At 40.3% G+C, this 19,456-nt stretch overlaps 1 protein-coding gene across 1 annotated transcript; it reads right to left on the bottom strand.

The window, feature by feature from the left end:
* Window positions 1-7,516: 7,516 nt before the first annotated feature.
* Window positions 7,517-19,093, bottom strand: LOC124997824 (adhesion G protein-coupled receptor E1-like). The gene is made up of 23 exons (XM_047571832.1): window positions 19,066-19,093; window positions 18,712-18,750; window positions 18,242-18,610; window positions 17,619-17,750; window positions 17,293-17,439; window positions 17,073-17,195; window positions 16,857-17,000; window positions 16,377-16,523; window positions 15,470-15,616; window positions 15,345-15,382; window positions 14,884-14,964; window positions 14,756-14,785; window positions 14,487-14,649; window positions 14,289-14,402; window positions 14,026-14,201; window positions 13,745-13,936; window positions 13,302-13,505; window positions 12,920-13,161; window positions 12,761-12,827; window positions 12,161-12,252; window positions 11,689-11,848; window positions 8,517-8,573; window positions 7,517-8,407 (listed from the first exon to the last, which is right to left on the bottom strand). The coding sequence occupies exons 1-23, from the start codon at window positions 19,091-19,093 to the stop codon at window positions 8,330-8,332; spliced, it is 2,970 nt and encodes a 989-aa protein (XP_047427788.1). The 3' UTR covers window positions 7,517-8,329.
* Between the last annotated feature and the right edge of the window lie 363 nt (window positions 19,094-19,456).

Raw genomic sequence — 19,456 nt, 5'->3', positions numbered from 1 at the left:
CATGATCTATAATTAGAAAAAGGAGAGGGAGAGGTTTTTGGGGGATATCAAAAAAAAAAATAACAAACCAAAAAACAAGCCAAAACAAGGGCAACTGAGGTTCATAGAAGCAGCTTCTTGAGTTCTAAAAGACGAGTGAGGGTTTGAATAAGAACATCATCTGTGGTTGTTGGCAGGACTATGGTCTGTTAACGACGACGAAAACCCTCTGTGAACGGGAGAGATGGACTGAGATATAATCTCCCATCAATCTGCATCGCAGTCTTAACACCTGTCCCCAAACAATTTAACCCCAGTTAATGGGCTGTCAAGTTGTTAGTGGTAAGAGCACCAATCACTGGGGAAGGATAACAGGATCAGAAGTGATTCCTCCAATTACAGACGAGTATCTGGTTGTTAATAGACACCGGTCATGTGAGTTCCCATTTTCTATTTAAACCCCAATTCCCCACCTTTGAAAGCAGTCCAGTTGCTCTTGTTTCAGCTTTATGTTTTGGATTTACTGCGACCTGGATGACTGAAAAACTGTCTGAAAGAATACCATATGTATTTATCGTAAGACCACTATTTACGGTTAAACTTCTCAACTAAATGCCACCTTCAAACTTCCGCAGCCGCAGTTTCGTGTTTAAACATGCAAAATAATTATGATCTAATTGAGTATCCAGTGTTATTTCTAAAATTCCAATAGACAGAAATGGTAAAAAAAAAACCTAAAACGTTTCTTTCCACTAGCTTGAAAGCCGACAGACTGCTCACCCTTTGTGAATGTCGATGGGCACATTAAGTGTAAAGAATGAGCAGATGCAGAGGAAAAGGGAAAACGAGGCATTGTTTGTATAAGACTAAAAGCATTCATGCAGAAAGCGACAACCAACATAAGCAAACTGCAGTGATTTGTCTGGTGCAGGTTGTGTATGCATTGAGTGATGTTTATTTTCCCCCACTTGTCCTTTTTTTCTCTCCACTTTCTCCTCATACACATTTAAAACTTTAAGACAAATGAAAGTTGGAGTTGGATTTCAATTCAGCTGTGAGAAGGTAAAAGAAAGAGAGAAGGCCCCGAAGATGTTGTGCATGTGTGGACAGCAGGGAGGACGGTGCGTTGAAGGTGTGATCATACTCAATTAGCACTCTTCCCCATCTCAATTCTCACTGGCTTTTTTTTTTTTTTCTGACTCGTCAAGCTTGCGCAGGCACATGCGAACACACGTGTAGAGTTTGGCTCATTAAGTCTCTCAATCTCTGTCTTTTTTTCATATTATTATTATTATTTTTCCTCTGTCAGCGGATGACTATTATCTCCAGAGACTGATGCGCTGCTGAGAGTCTTATTAATATGTTATCATCATGAGTCCCTGCAGTGTAATAGCACTGCACAGTGACTTGTTGTGACATGGCGAACAACAAATCTGTGGCTGCTACTGTGAATACGTGTTATTAGCTATAATGCCTTTGAATTCACACACAGTAGGGTACGTATCTCAAAAACCACAGCTGTGGCAATGCATGGTTACGGCTATATGCATAGAAACTACTGTAGTCACAAGACTTCAAAAGAGAGTTTTTGAAGCTCAGTGTGAGTGGCACCTCTGCACAGCAGTCGTGACTCAACCTAAAGGCTCATTTATGGTATTACGGGACATAGACGCCGTAACCTACGTACGTAGCCTACGCCGGTGCCAGCCATTTATACTTTATACTGACTAGCTCTGTTAAAACTCCAGTCTGGTTAATTTTTTTTTGCCACACTGCCTAGTTGCATTTCTGGGAAGGTGCACGTCAGGTTGCAGCCTTAGGGTTTTGCGTAGGGTCTGGTCTATTGCGCAAATTGACAGAGAAGCATAAACTGTGCATCCTGGGTCCTTTAAAAATGGGCCATGAGGTGGAGTTTGAGTGGAGCTGTTGTATATATATAGATAGGTGCTATATATAGATAGGTATATAGCTCTATATCATTTGAACAAGCAAATTATATTAAAATTTGTCACGAATGGAGACCAGAGAAAGTTGGCAATTTATAATGCTGGTCTGTGGCTTCATTTTGCCGCCCTTGGAATTGTTGGTTGATTGTAGATCAGTTTCGTTCACATCACCTTGAAGCCAGTGCAACATTCATTCCACCTCTGGCATGAATTGGAGTACCATTCATAAGGCAAGAAAAACAGAATCAAAAACTGTTTCCTCCAGTTGTAGATAAGTGTCTGGTCATTGACAGACCTTAGTCATGCAAGCTTCTGATGGACAGCAACCGCAAATGTTCTCATTCAAACCCCGACTCCCTTACAGTCTCTTCGAACTGACACAAAGTATTTGGATGAGATGTCTCCAAGTCCACTTGCCCAAGTTTCAGCTCATTTATTGGATGCACAATGACCTGGATGACTGGGAACCTTCTCAGAGAACATGAACACTAAAAAAGGATGAATGTGAACTGTCAATATTTCACAATATCACAAATCACATTATTCTATTTAAAGATGTGTGTCAAGTGGTTGTGAAGCAACATTTTTGGTGATGTTTCTACACTAAAGAGTTTAATGGCAAAACCCAGAATGTTAGTCATGATGGAAACACTTCTTAGAACAGTGAACATCTATGACAGGGAAGTTTATGCACAGTTAAAAGTTGAAGTTGTGGTTTTAGTTTGCTTACGTGGAATGATGTGAAGGATTTTTTTGCTCTCCACATGGACTCTTAGGTCACTAACTGTCAGACCAGAACGCTTCCAGTATTAGAATCTTGCTCAAAGACTCTGCACACTCATAGAAATTATATAGAAATTATTAGAGGGCCGTCATACAGTAAAATGTGAAGAGATGGTGACTCATGTTTTGAAAGCATAATTTTGTCTGACCACTAAATGTCAGGCTTCATGCTGATTGCCTTGGACGATGACCTGTCTGCTTGCAACACACCAGCTGTCTGGTCATAAATAATTCTTTCCTACCTTCTCCCTCAGAGTCCCTGGTCCTCCGCTAGGGAGGTTGTCATCTCTGAGATCTTTCCACTTTATTAAACAATCTGATCTCACCTTTAAGCTTGGTGCATTTAGTTCTGCTTAGGTTCTTTTCCAACAAATAGCTCACTCTCTTTCAGCTAAATAGTTGTGGGACTGCTTTTGGAAGAGGTCAGTTTTGGGGAACATCTTCATTTTGATGTGTACAGAGAACTCAACCAAGGATGGTTTAACTCTCTTTACTGAATACATTGTCTAAGGGTCGGTCGGGCCGAGTGTTGCTGCTTGTTTGAAGCCATGTCAGTGCTTCGACGTCTGAATGAATCTCTGCCTAAATCTCCTCATTCATCTGCATTTAAATGCCAACATGACAAGGCCCGCCTCATGAATGGAGACTTTTCAAGGTTCCTCTGATGGTAAGGTAATTAGAGGCATTCAATGGATGCTCTAAAAAGCTGTTTATGCAGACGCGATAATGCAGCAGCCATTGCATACAGCTACATCCACTAATAAACGTTGAGGCAGTTGAATGTTTGCCGGCTTGACAGGGTTCATTTTGAACACATTAAGGGCAACTCCAAACATTTCTACTAAAAGAAATAAAGAAAAAAGATTCCTAAATGTCAAGCATGAGACATTTGGCTGCAGATTGAAAAGTCCCAGATTTGCTGCTGACTCCTTCCGGGCGATCTTGACCTTTGGCTGACGTCCACGCCGTTTGACAAACTCTGACACAAACCCGACATATTCAGTTCAGATCGCAGGATTGTTTACCAGACGTGGTGATGTCTTAGCCGGCTGGCCTCACGACTCCTTGCTGCTGCGGGTATGTTCCCATGGCAACCGTGTATAGTATTGAGCAGAGGATCAGAGAGAGCGAGAGACGCCAAGGCTAACTCCGGTGGACGCTGCGATGTCTCATTATTTACCCCTCCTTTTCCTCTGTCCATAATTCCTTTCCCAGGCCGCTGTAGCTTAAACATCCCATCAGAGACGTGGCAGACTTTAAAAACAACATTTGTGCTTACGCCTGTCCTCAAGCCATTAACATTATTACGTTTTACAGCTCCAGCTCAGGAAAGACGAACACATAATTGGTTTATACTCAATAGGCTGCAGATCTACAGGTTTTTAGAAATCCTTTGACACCTTCTGACACCGTTTGCCAGCAGCGATGGACATTATTTATGCAAAAAAAAGCAACTGGAATCCACTTTACTGTTTTGCTGCACTATTCAACCGTTTTACACCCCAAGCTGTTAGAGTGGTGAACTGCTGATCTGTCCCCGGAAGGGCACTGTGCACCTTGCACTTATTTTAGTATTTTAACTGAGTTTTTGTGACCTATTTGATCTGAGACTTTTACCTTTTTTTCCAAGTCTGCATAGACCTCAGACAAGAAGCACAATTTCATTCTGTCTGCATTACAGTTGCACGTACATCAAAATGACTATGAAGCTTGATTTGATTTGATTTGATCTGAGAATAAGGGATTAAAAAAATGCAACTTTTATATGAAGACTTGATTTCTCCAAAGATATTTTAGATAAGAACATGAGGGAAATATGTTTCTTGGTCGTGGTGCATGCTTGTCATCGTAAATGATATTAGAATGAGTCAGTGCTTTCGACAAAGTTGTTGCTGTCATCAGTGGCCTTGTGCCCGGACAGAGTTCAGGGCAGCGCCACTGGATTCAACTGGGATCCCATAAGCACTCAAGCACACAGGACGCGGAGTTCCATCTGATCCTGACAGATGTTACGCACCATTAAACAGGGATCAGAGGCAGGAAGTTCACTGCACAAATGCCCTATTACACACTCTTCTAATGCTCACGCGTGCAGACGTACAATCACACAAATATTTTGGGACGGCAGTAGAACACAAAGCGGATAAAAAGTCTGTTCGCTACGCACAAAAGTAAATATAAATATCTGAGCATGAGGCAGACAAATACACACTGATCACTGCTCTGTCTCTATTGAGGGGAGCTGTGCAAATAGTACACAACCAGAACTCTGTTTGCATATCAGGGAAAACTCAAAGTGGTGAAAAAGCTCAACTTCTGTTGCTCTGCTGTAATGTTTATCCTGTGGATGGTGTGGAAGTGTAAAGTGTAAACTCAGCTTGCAAATGAGTCCTTCAAACCAGCAGATGATCATAGCTACACATGCACCTAGGTGTGATTTTACAGCGGGAGTATTTGAGGAACGTTTAAACCCAAAGCTGTTATACAATAATATATATGGCCCTTTACTGACATCTAGTGGCAGCCATAGAAAACTGCTAATACGCATTATTTGACTTTCACCCTGAAAAGGTCTCAAATCTATCTCGGGATTAACAGAGAGAGACAGACAACCATTCACACTCACACCTAATTCATGACCAATGCAGAATCACCAATGATGGTGAGTATGTCTTTGGACGGTGGGAGGAACTGGGAAAGAACCGAGAAGCTGGAGGCAAGTGAGCATCAGTCACACTACTGTACTGGCAGCATTGTAAACCATAAAATTCTATCAGCATCATAACCCTAACCCTAGCCTCAAATTATACAAACTTTTCCTGTACATAGTGTTTAGAGACTTAAAATTATCAACGTGAGGCCAATGTTGAACAAATACGAAAGAATATTTATCTTTACTTAAATCAATCGATCACATTGTCCTGACTGAATGGTAAAGGCATCTCATTCTGATTGTCACACTTAGTGGAGGTTTCACCCTTGGTCCCGCCACTCTTTGGACACTCATGTTCTTTTTCATGTGGCTGGTGTCCACATTGGTTCCGTCTAGTGGCAGTCATGAAGAACTGCACCTGCGTCAGTGTCTCGCACGCAGTTTGATTAGTCTGTTGTTCAAATTAGACCATCATGAATCTCTCAGTAGAGTTTGTCTTTCCTGTCTGTGGAATAAATATGATTCTGTCCAGATTCCCAGAAATTACTCTAAAGATGCAGAGAGCTTCATATCTCAATAACAGCTGAGGCCATTAAATAAGCGCACACGCCTTTGTTATTTTAGACAGTTATTAGAACATAATGAAGTTACAGACGTACAGTGAATGTGGCTTAAAGAGTTCAGTGCAAAATATTGCTTTGTCATTGTCCATCAGTCATTTGGACGAGCCTGAGCAGACAGTACATCTCTTGGTCATCAATAAAACCCACTCATTCTGGTACAGTCTGAACGCTTTAATCTTTCATTTGACCGAAGAAAGATGTTTTAAGCTACATCCTCTGTCTCTGCTCGTGTGCTGATCTTGATGTCCAGTCCGTTCTATACAGATTTCAAATGCAGCAGGTTCATCACGAGGTGAAGTCTTCTTAGGATAATGATATGCCTCCTCCCTCCTACCTCCTGGAGAGTGTTCTTCACTCAGCTGGATGTTGTGAAGGATCCTGTGGTCCTGTGTTTGGTTTTGTGAAGCCTCCTTTTTAAGATAAACTTAGATATTGATATACCTCCCTCCTGGAGAGTTTCGCTCTCTCGGCTGAATGCTGGATATGGGGGTTTCTTTACCAGATAAAAGATTGTAGAAGATTTCTTAGATGGATTTTTGCACCGTGTGGATGGACAGTCTGGCTCACACTGAGAGCACACCTGTCTATGAAACAGCTTTTGAATGAAGCGTACACTCAATAAAGGTGATAAGAGATTGTAATTCCTGCAGCCTTCCTTCAATTAGGATGTGAATAGCCTCCAGTGAAAGTGAGTCTGCACGTTAAACTTATCAGCGTCTTTTGATGAACCAAAAAATAAATGGGTCTGTGTTCAAACATGGATGTAACTATAGTTAATTTTAGCAAAGTCACTGAAACATTGTGCACCTTTAATCAACTTAGAGGCTACGCTTCAAAGATCACTTTTTTACAGTGACACGCGAGAGTCGACGTGCAAGGTTGGAGCTAATGAGTTCGTTATGAGAAGAGAGGACGCTTTGTGATTTGAATCTTTGTTCTAATTTCTGCAGGGAGCAATACATCAGCTATTGTAATGTGTGACCCCAGACACTCAGCCGTGGTTGTTCAGGGTAATTGGCAGATTCTCATTAAAGCGGAGCTTCTCTGCTTTGACAGGCTGGGACGTAGGGTTGCCTTTGATTTTCCTCTGATCTCTCATCCTATTGTTCTTTTTAAAAAAAAAAAAAAAATCATCATCATGAATAAATTGTTTTTGGGAAAAAAATATATTATAAAATAAAAATAAACCCTTCTTCCAAAAACACAGTAATACTAAAATGATGAAATGAGAAATCATCTCATCTTCTACTACCGCTTAATCCTCACTAGGGTCACGGGGGTTGCTGGAGCCTGTCCAGACCGAGAGGCGGGGTCCACCCTGGACAGGTCTCCAGTCTACTGAAGTGTCAACACAGAGACAAACAACCATTCGTAATCACACTCACAATTTAGAATCACCAATCAACCTAATGAACAGAGTGGGAGGAAACCAGAGAAAACCCATGCAGACACAGGGAGAAATCATATATGCAGTATATTTTATTGGCAAGCAAAGTAATTGTTCAGGGTATGACATTACAGTCTATTTTTTGCCCAATTAATTCTTTCTATCGGGAACAAACATTCCCGCTTTGGCTAATCTTTGAAATCCGATGACGCTTTTAAAACAACAAGGCCCTAGCATGGCAAATAATCTGCAGCTAAGTACAGCTGTCAAGATGACCAGGCTTTCTAAGGCGCCAAACTTAGCCCTTTTCCTCCTGAACACGTGGCTTTTACTCTTTGTCTCCGACAGCCCTTTCTTTATATAAAGTTAGCAAACGACGAGTCAGGTAGCTTTAAAAGGAAAGAGAACTCAATGGTTGAGCTGAACCTGAGCTGCTAACGACGTAGCGGATCATCCATGATTAAAAAGCAGAGTTGTAGTTACAGTATAATTCCAAGCTTTGAAGCTTTGTAAATTGCAGAGTATGTGTTTTACAAGTCTCTTTATTTTGCCTTGTAAACTTGAACACACCTCAAAGTGTCTTAGCCCTTATGTAAATACAATGCAAACGAAAACAAGTAGGATTTTTTGGCGACTGAACACACCCAGCAGCAGGTGAGCCATTCCACGCCCAAGCAAATTACGGCGATGGTGAGAACTACTACTGGGCCTCTACTGTAATAAGAAGGAATGTAACAATGACAAAAAGCCTCTGAGGAGCAGCTGCTACATCAGTTACATGTCAGCACTATATAAATTGCTGTTTTATTGTACAACTAATCAAACTTCAGTGGAACCTAAATACACCTGGATATAGCTATTGGTAAAATAACATTACCTGACAGTCTACATGTGAAATGAGTAAGAGCATAAATAATAACTTAACAACGATCATTTTGTCGGCTATGTCCCCAGGTTGCTAATCAACCTTCCGTCCGCCATCTTTCGCTTCCTCCGGCTTGTCCAAGTCCTCAGAGACCGAAGGTAGATCTTTCTCCTGGAATGTGATAACCAGTTGGTCTGTTAGTGTTGTTAGGTATTGACACTGAGGTGATACAAACAAGGCTTATGAGACTTATACAACATTGCTTTTTCCAGAAACTCACCACAGTTCTTTCTTTTTTACAAGAGCAGGTCAGCCACCTCACATATTCCTCTCGCACCTGGTGGACACAGTTAAAAAGAATTCAACATTTCCTCTTCATACTGAGAATAAAAGGTCATATCTAACAAGTGCAACTCTCATCATTGTAATGGTATGAGGCTACGTTTGCTACACTGTAAAACATTTCACGTCAGTAAAACTTAGAAACGAAAGTTCACAGGCTGCCTTAAAAAATGTGAAGAAACTCAATCAGAAGAAAACCTGACGATTCATTTTAAGTTTAGCGCACAATGTTTTTGTTTCTACTTTCTCATCTTGACGACTAATGGCACGTTTTATATCTCATGTAAACTTCAGACAGATTCATCTCGAACCTTGACAGAAATATAACATTCGTTTTTATTTAGGCTGTTATGAGAGATACGGCTTCTAAACTCCATCCCATTTCACTTGCGGGGTGAGGTTGTAATACCGTGGTGTCATCATCTTTTTAGAGCCTTGTTTCAAAGGTATCGCCTTTTTCTAGTAATAGTTCTATCAAAATAAAAAAAAAAAAAATGCAAAACTGGAAGCAGCCTCTATATTTTCCAATATTCAAATCATATCGTCCTTCCTCCTCCTCTTCCATCACTTTTTCCAACTCAAAACTTAAAGACGTGAGTTAAGTGAACATTGAGCACACAGACAAAACTCACAAGACGTTATGACAATGGGTTACTTTAAGATTGGAAAACTTATTGAATTGAGTTCAAAATCAAAAACTTGTCATGACTATTCGAGTTATAGAGAAGAAATGCATTCACATAACTAACATAAATAATGTTTTACAGCGTATTACTTCTAAAGCTCAGTTAACTCCGCCACATCCTTGAGCCTTTACAGGAAAATACTGGGACATTCTGAAATTTCAACCATAAACTGTTACTGTGGGGCACAATTTTTCATTTTCATGTAGAAAATCAAGGTTAATGAATTTACCATATATAGTCCTTGCCCTTAAATGGTAAACAAATGCAAACATATATTCATCTATCACATTAGACGATATTAGGGCCACATTTGAGCTTTGCTGATTGGCCGAATAAAAGCCACATCCTTCTAAACCAAATATGGTTTATAAATAAATTATGACTTGACAGGAACTTGTCGAAATGCAGTTTTTTGGAGCTTCTCTGTTTGGGATGTTACCGTTGGTGTCAGACCAGAAAAGTGTGTTTTCTAGGATACTTGCAGATTGTTTAGGAAAATGTTTAGGAAATTGTTGGGTTAAACTAGCTTGGCTGCAACTTTTCAGATGTGCATTTCCATCTGTTCAGCTATGGATGCTTCATGAGCATCATGGAAATGGAACTTGAAAGCGTACAGGTGCTGGCCAGTAAATTAGAATATCATCAAAAAGTTGAATTATTTCAGTAATTCCATTCAAAAGGTGAAACTTGTATACTGTATACTTTCCTTCCACACATAGTGATATATTTCAAGTGTTTATTCATTTTCATTTTTATTATTACAACTGACAGCTAATGAAAACACCAAATTCAGTATCTCAGAAAATTAGAATATTCTGAAAAGGCTCAATATAGAAGACACCTGGTGCCACACTAATCAGCTGATTAACTCAAAACACCTGCAAAGGCCTTTAAAAGGTTCCTCAGTCTTGTTCTGAAGGCTCCACAATCATGGGGAAGACTTCTGACTTAACAGTTGTCCAAAAGACGACCATTGACACCTTGTACAAGGAGGGCAAGACACAAAAGTTGATTGCTAAAGAAGCTGGCTGTTCGCAGAGCTCTGTGTCCAAGCACATTAACAGACCGGCGAAGGGACGGAAAAAATGTGGTAGAAAAAAGTGTACAAGCTCTAGGGATAACCGCACCCTGCAGAGAATTGTGACGACAAACCCATTCAAAAATGTGGGAGAGATCCACAAAGAGTGGACTGCAGCTGGAGTCAGCGCTTCAAGAACCACCACGAAGAGACGCATGAAAGACATGGGATTCAGCTGTTGCATTCCGTGTGTCAAGCCACTCTTGGACCAGAAACAGCGTAAGAAGCGTCTCGCCAGGGCCAAGGATAAAAAGGACTGGACTGCTGCTGAGTGGTCCAAAGTTATGTTTTCTGATGAAAGCAAATTTTGCATTTCCTTTGGAAATCAAGGACCCAGAGTCTGGAGGAAGAGCGGAGAAGCACAGAATCCACGTTGCATGAGGTCCAGTGTAAAGTTTCCACCGTCAGTGATGGTGTGGGGTGCCATGTCATCTGCCGGTGTTGGCCCACTCTGTTTCCTGAGGTCCAAGGTCAATGCAGCTGTCTACCAGGAAGTTTTAGAGCACTTCATGCTTCCTGCTGCTGACCAACTTTATGGAGATGCAGATTTCACTTTTCAACAGGACTTGGCACCTGCACACAGTGCCAAAACCACCAGTACCTGGTTCAAGGACCATGGTATCCCTGTCCTTGATTGGCCAGCAAACTCGCCTGACCTTAACCCCATAGAAAATCTATGGGGTATTGTGAAGCGGAAGATGCAATGCGCTAGACCCAACAATGCAGAGGAGCTGAAGACGACTATCAGAGCAACCTGGGCTCTCATAACACCTGAGCAGTGCCACAGACTGATCGAGTCCATGCCACGCCGCATTAATGCAGTGATTGAGGCAAAAGGAGCCCCGACTAAGTATTGAGTGCTATACATGCGCATGCTTTTCATGTTCATTCTTTTCAGTTGGCCAACATTTCTAAAAAAAAAACATTTTTTTTCATTGGCCTTTTCAATATTCTAATTTTTTGAGATGCCAAATTTGGAGTTTTCATTAGTTGTCACTTATAAATATCAAAATTAAAAGAAATAAACATTGGAAATACATCGGTCTGTGTGCATTGCATGAATATAATGTACAAATTTCACCTTTTGAATGGAATTACTGAAATAATTCAACTTTTTGATGATATTCTAATTTACTGGCCAGCACCTGTATATCAGGTGTGGTCAAGTAAATAAGAATCTCATCCCCATGAGAAATCTTTTTCTGTGTTTCTGTGAGATATAATAACCCTTCATGAAAAAATATAAAACCACTTGATAGATAAAAGGAAATTGCAAGCCTCATGTTCTTTCGTTCCATATATTAGTATCATCCTTGTATCAGTACTGTAGATAAGTCAGTTACTACCTCCTTATTGAGCAAGCAGTGCACGATGAAAAGGAATGTGCCCTGCTGGGAGTTGAGGAAGATGAAGAGAATCTGGAAGAAAAGGTTTGACTGGTACAGGCCCAGGATCCACGTACAGCCCAGTATGACAAACTGGGCCAGGATTTTGAACACAATCAACCTGTAAAACAAAGACATGGAGTTGTGTAATTGTGTTGCAGCATTTTTTATCACGTTGAATACGTTGACAAAATATTTATAATTGAAGTGACTGGCTTCCTCTTAACCCGAACCCTTATTTATTTTATACTGTATCCAAACCTTCACAAAACTAAAAACCCCGTTAAATCACAATAATTTTCACTATGTACAATCTTTATCTCAGGGAATTCCATGGTTAGTACATGAATCAAGACTATGAAATACACCAATCAGGCATAACATTATGACCACTGACAGGAGAAGTAAATATCTGAATGGGACGACGTGGTACCTCGTGTCTTTGGACTGAGAAACATCACTTCTCATGTTGGCCAATGTGGGCCTCAGACTCCACAGAGTCGCGCAGAACAACATGCAATTCATCTTTAAGAAGAGAAGAAGAAGAAGAAAGGTCATACAGCTAACCATACAACTTTTAATATCACGCTGACAATGACCCAGTAAAATATAGTAAAGACATTTATTCAAAACTTGTTTGACTCCAGACGCACAACCAAAAAAAAAAATCATTATAAAAAATTAACATTGATTAACAGCACCATTATTATTAGCTAATTCTCATCTCATCTCATCTCATCTCATCTCATCTCATCTCATCTTATTTTCTACTACCGCTTATCCTCACTAGGGTCGCAGGGGTTGCTGGAGAGGCGGGGTACGCCCTGGACAGGTCGCTAATCACTCATTTGCTAATTACATGATTTAAAAAGTGAAATGTGGTGAAGCATAAATTAGTTGACATTCAAAAGTTTTGTTTGAAGGAGTCAAACTAATCAGCGTGTTGCATGAACTAAATATGTGTACACGGATTCAGATGTTTGAACACTATCATCTATCACGTGGCATGGAATGTACTCATGCACACACTCACTCCAAGGATAGCAAGCACAGGGCCTGTTAAAGCCCAGTTGAAATGACGTTCGCTAGATAGCCAGCACCTGCAACACAACGCATAAAATTAACAATTTGATGAATCAGACGTAATAGAGGAATGTGATTAAACGTATGTGTCACTGTTAGTCCTACTCACGCATCTGCTTCAGTAGGCCCATATCCCTCTGAATATATCAGCGCGGAAACGCCCACGATCACAAATGGAACACCGTAGCCAATGGCGTAAAGTAGAGGCCTAGGGAGGCCGTCTCTTTGGATGACCTGGACCTTGGTGAGCCTTCGGACCAGCAAGTAGAGTTGTATGGCCTCCAGCAACATCCACACAAAACTTGCAACAATTAAGAAGTGGAGAATCCCTGCCATGGCAGTGCAGGCCCGCTGTAGAGACACATACATACTTATGTCCTTCATTCAGACTTAAAGCGCCCAGGACATTTGGAGCCACCGGGAAAACAGCAGAAATTTGTGGATATTCTACAGATTATGAATATGATAAATAATAATAAATAAAACAATACCTCATGTGCGATGTATTCGTTGCTCCACAGCAGTAGCAGATGAGACATGCCGAGGCTAAGGCAGAGGTGAAGACGAGCCGTGTTGTTGATTTTGGGGTTCCAGCTACACAGGAGGAATGAGAGGATGGCCAAAGCGAAGAAGAATAGTCCGACAATCACACACATCCGGTTCAGCCACTCTAAGAAATCATCCTTTGGAGCAGGCTGAAAGTAAAGAAAGAGACGTATGAATCAGATCAGAGTCTATTTCTTCCCTCATCTGGTGATGTTAAATTATATTACTGCAGGCTGCACGCTACTAAGATTAGGAAGAGATTAGTACAAGTCTCTGGCTACCCCTCAATGGCCAGAACATAGACTCTGATTCTATAGAAAAAGAGACGCAAAGTCAGCTTGTTTCCACTTCACCGTGGCTAAAATAACACAGCAGAGTAAAGAAATACCTCTCCGATCTGCATGATGAGGGCGAAGGTGGAAAGGTGAGAGCAGCTGCAGACCGTGGTGTTTTCATCAGTGTAGGTAACCCAGCAGCCGTCTACTGACCAACGCAAGGTCTCCTTCTCATTTCCTCCATCTTCCTCTGTGGTCTTGCCTTCCCAGTACACACAAGTGGGCATTCCGTAAGCTGGCATTCTCTACAAAACCAACACAAGCAGCGGCTCTAAGTGTGAAAAGTCTACTTCTTTTTCGATTAACTGGCAGGTAGAGAAGCTAAAGCTGTAACCTCCTTATGCTGGATAGTGAAGTTGACAGGCTCTGTAAGGTTGGTGTTGTTCATTTTGGGTAATATGACGGTGAAAACGTCAGAATACATCTCCGTCTTGTTCTCTGTTTGGAAGTACTGATGACTAAGGAGACTCTCCATCCCGTTCAGTGTCATAAAGGCAGCTGTTGCAGTACCTGGGGGCACGAGGAGAAGTAATTAACAGATACGACTTTGCCAAATTCTTCAGCAGTCATCACCATTTTCGTAATCTCCTCTCTCACCATTGTTGGCTTCGGCTAGAGCCTCCAAGTTTAATTCCATGAGCTGTCCTTTGGTGGAGAGGGAGGTGCTGCTGTTAAAACTTCTCCCTGGACGAAATTCCTGCAGGCTCAAATCTGGAGATGGATGACAAATTGTTAATTTTAAAGTAAAGGAGATTTTCAACGTATCAAATCTACACGAGAGTGTACATCTCTTACCCACTGTTGGGGTCTGCACTTCTTTTATGGTCTGGTTCTCATTTGGTGGAAGCATTGAGGTGATTAGACTCTCTGCGATGCCAAGGATCACAGTGCCGGTCTTCCCGTCTCCTGCACTACTCACACTGGCTGACCTGCTAAGTGGCTTAACACCTGACACTTCCTGGAGGGATTTAAGCCATTGTATGAGATCCAATGAGCAAACCAACGAGCACGAATGCAAATGCAACATGTTTAATACAATAGTAATGGTTTTAAATGTTCAGTACCATAGCTGCAAAAAAGCTGTTTGCTACAGTCTGCAAAGACATCAAAAAGAAGAGAGGAATGGCATTAGATCAAACGTAACTGGAGCGTAGTCAATGCATTGCATCTGTCTTCATTTTCAGCAACGTACCGCATCTGGCAAGACCATATTTGTGTTGTTCTTCAGCTGTTTATCCATATTGCCAAGGAAAGCACTTTCTCTTGTCTGACCCTGTAATGAAAGTATGACTTGAGTATTTCTTTACTATACTGCTGATGATTTGACGTCTTTAAGTTGAGAGGAAGCTAAGCTTTAGCTCTGTACCATCTTAAAGTCACAGCATAGTGAGACATTTTATCTAATTGAAGTAGATATCTTTCATTTCCGGATTGACGCTTTATTTAATTGGAACAGAACTTTTGTTTGGACATTGTTATGCATTACATGGGTAGCAGAATTGGGATCATCCCTATATTCGCCAGGACCTATGTTCCTCGCTTTGTATGTGACTGGAGAACATAGGACCCTTTTTTTAAAAAAAATAAATAAATTCTGCTCCCACAGAATTAGCCCTCTTTAGGAAAAAAAAAAAAGATGCTAACGGGTCTTACCTTGGGGGGTTCAATTTCATCTAGAATATCCTGAAGCGCTGTGAGTAATTTAGAAGATATTAGTTGTGAATTATGAGTGACCTTTTTGTAAATCTTCTTTATATTTAAAAGTTGAATTTGCTCACCTCTACAATATGTGGTGCCCATTGTCCACACGATTCCAGTTGAGGGGAAGTATCCATCAGGACAAGAGCAGTAGAAGGTGCCCAGTGCATTAGTACACACAGTTTGTTTACCACACAGACCGGGTGTCTCACTGCATTCATCTATGTCTGCAGAGAAGATAACATGCGCAGGGGTCTGGTTCATAAAATATACTAAATTATCCATTTGTGTTGCTAAAAGTAATAACTAGACTCAAAATGGCTGTATAAATAGCTAGCAAAGTGAGGATGTTTGACTTCTAAATAGATGTTGACTGGAATCTACCGCTTCACAGTTTCCTATGACTAAACATGCATCACAAGCCTGGGTAGGTCAGATCTGTGCAGGCCAGAAAAGACAATGATTAGTTTGCAGGACACGTGATTACAAATGGCCACACTGTATATGAGAGGTCACACCAATGTGGTTCAATGAACACACCAAATCCGACAGATTTAAGTATTAATTGATTAGCTAGCATGGAGGTGCAGATTTGTTTCATCACTCCTGTTGCTTCTAAAACAATAAGTTTGTCTTGCAATATCTTTTGTTACAATCCGATTACCTTTTTTTATTTTTTTGCAATTCATTATTTTTTTTATACCTGTGCCAATACTTGTATAATGTTTATTCTATTCTACTTTTTAAAATCTTATCATTTATATTTTACGTAGTTCACTCTTTATTTTCTTTTTAACTTTTCTGCACTACGTATGCTATTGCAAAGTGCAAAGATATATTTAAATGCTACACAATAAATTCATCTGTCTAATTGTCTAACGGTTCCATTGCTGGTTTATCTGTCTTCATGGATAATTTCTTATGTAGATTTGTTAAATTCTAAATTGCCAAACTGCAGTCAAACAAACAGAAAACAAGAGAGCGCACCTGTGCATGGGTTATTCACGCTGGCTATGATATCTGGCCTGTTCAGTCGAAAACCAGACAGGCAGGTACAGGAGTAAGATCCAAATGTATTTGTGCAGTTTGAATAAGGTCCACAGATACCACGATGATCAATGCACTCGTCAATATCTGTAGAACAAAGATAGTTAAAAAATGCGTTATAAACCAAATAGCTATTCACAGTTTCCAGAGAAGTGTACTGAATCTCACTTACAAATACTGTGGAGCACAAATATGAATCGATAAATCCCTCAAATAGCTACAAGTCAAAGGAACACTTCATTTTGACTTGGGAATTGAGGTGAGGGAATGTCAAACATGTTTTATCGCGGCCATTTTCTAAAATTTATTTGGAATTATTCATGCTCATCTAGTACAAAATCAGCACTGGGCTGACTAAACTTTGCAGAGGATCCTCTGATAAACTAGAAACCTAGGTAAAGTCTTCAGTTAAAGTCTTACCGATGCAAATATTGGTCATGTTGGGTTCCTCAGATGGTACAGTTGGTATGAATCCCACTTCACAGTTACAGGTATGAGCTCCAGGTGTGTTGGTGCATACAGACTCGGGGCCACAGATAGTTGAGTTGAAACACTCGTCAGTATCTGAGGAAGGAGTTTAGAATTTAAAAAATAGTTCCAGATCACCGTTAACAATTGAACCAGATTTTAACCAACCATGACAAACAGGAGTCGCATTCACTACGTTGTGGTAGCCGTCATTGCAGTCGCATGTAAAACTTCCAAGGTTATTGAGGCAGGTTCCTTCGCCACACACATCTTCAAGACATTCGTCAATATCTAAACAGAGCACAATGCAAACCTCCATAAACTTAATGCAACTGCAACAAAGAGAGACGGACATGTTTTTTTTGTTGTTTTTTTTTTTAAATCGTACCCTTGCAGGGGTTGGACTTGTTTATTGGTAGAGAAGCATCTGTTGGTATGAATCCATGAATACAGGTGCAGGTGTATGACCCCACGGTGTTGGCACAAATGGCGTTAGGACCACAAATCCCAGAAGTCTCCTGGCACTCGTTAATGTCTGAGGAGATGGGACACTATAAACAAACTGAACACTTTAAGAGCACATTGGCAAGACCTCTCAATGTACTTGTATCTTGGGGATTACTTCTTTGCAGTAAAGGTTTGGTATCATCAATCCACACATCAGAGCGTTTGATTATGACATTTTTTAATTTTGTTTGGATGTCTTGTACTTACCAATGCAACCGTATGCATCATTGGCAGGTCGGTGACTTGAGGGAATTCTATATCCAGTAATACACGTGCACGCCCCTTGCAATCCACACTTAGCAAGTGGTCCACACGAGTCTGACTGACACTTAGAGTGATCTAAACAGAAATACAGTTATTATAAGGGTTAAAAAAAAAAATTTTTAAAAAATTTAAAAATGGTACACAACTATGACAAACAACACATTGCAACACCCCGTAGTAATGACACAATGACCCAGCAGGATGTAGCTATGTCACACAGACACGCACATAACAGGATTAATTTGTGCTGTATGAAACCGGATAGAGTAGAATCTGAAAACTTTTAGGAGGGGCTCAGTAGAATCTGTGTCGCTGATTTATTGCTATAAGAAACAATTCACCATCTCACTGTCTGGATTCTTTGTGTTTGAGATCTCCCAGGATTTCCCTGATTTTAGGGAACAGTGTTTTGATATTCAGTCGATGTCAGCATTATCAACACGCCCCATACTTTTATGCGGAATTCATATTATCATGCTTATTTCACTATATTCCTGTAAACCATGATATTATATGTTAATAGAGAAGATGAAAAACAAGGATTATAATGATTAGTAAGTACTTACAGGTCACGTATCCTGAACCGCTCAAAGGGTGACCCAGTGGTTGATACAAGTAGAATCCTCCAGGACAGAGCACCACATTTACTGAAAGACTGTAACTAGAACATCCAGTATAGTAAACATATGCAGTCATTTTTGTTGAGGTCACAGATTCATTCGTTGGAAGTCCAGGAGTAAGATATATTGGATAATTTGTGCCACCAAAGTTTGGTGAAAGACAGGTTTCGATAACTCTGTCTCCTCCAACCCCTGTGAAGCGCCACCATTTGTTAACAAGATCACCATCATCTTTGGGGAAGCCACTGAAAGATGTGGATGAAAAGCCTCGGTTTCGCCAGGGGTCAGTTAAGTTGGTATATCCATCACAAGAACCTGGGAATAACAAGGAAACGTGAGTGCTTGTTTCATCTACTGCTAGTTTTTTTGTTTTTTTGTTTTTTTTCTATAAGTGTGTCATTGAAAATCACCCTTACCAGGAGGAAAGTCACAAGAGGCCGGAATGATGAATAAACCTAACAAAGAGACAAACTTTGAAACTTTAAAAAACAGCAATAATAAAATTCACACCTTTACTTTATATAATTAACTCCACAGTCATATCTTTATAAAACTCTGGGAGAAAGCTGTGCATCATTACCATAATAATGCACAGCAATGGAATTATTCTTATCTTCTTCTAAAATCTCAAAGAAGAAATAATTTTCTTTCTCTACAAATATCAGCAATAACATGGATTGAAAATTAATTTGGCGGGAACTGGTCAGACACCTTCCGTTGCTGAGATGAGAAATTCCCACACATCTTTACGGACACACAAATTCACTTACCCAGGAAAACTGAAGCGACACGGTTCATCATGACATGTATAGTCTGCAGAGCTGTTCTGACTGTATGAAGTCGGTATTGCAAAACTTGTACACTGCTCATTTTTTGTTTTTCCAAGGTATTGTGCAAATGCAAAAAACAATGCAAATTCAGTCTTGCGCCGACTATATTACAGGGAAAGATCTACCCAGCATTCAGAGTGTATGAGGACGAGTATGTGCAACTAAAAAGCCCGATATATTTTTCTTTAACACACTGAAAAACCTCCATTCATTCTTAATGATTTTATTATTTTGACTTTTTGATATGTGCACCAAATTTTAGTAAGTCTTCACCTTGAGTTTATACATCTCTGAGTTTTCACGAAAGCTGAATTGAATCTGAAACCTTTAT

Source organism: Mugil cephalus, chromosome 20, assembly GCF_022458985.1.
Source record: "Mugil cephalus isolate CIBA_MC_2020 chromosome 20, CIBA_Mcephalus_1.1, whole genome shotgun sequence".
NCBI classification, from domain to species: domain Eukaryota; kingdom Metazoa; phylum Chordata; class Actinopteri; order Mugiliformes; family Mugilidae; genus Mugil; species Mugil cephalus.
Note: the sequence above shows the minus strand (reverse complement) of the source record. Positions and strands in the feature narration are given on the sequence as shown.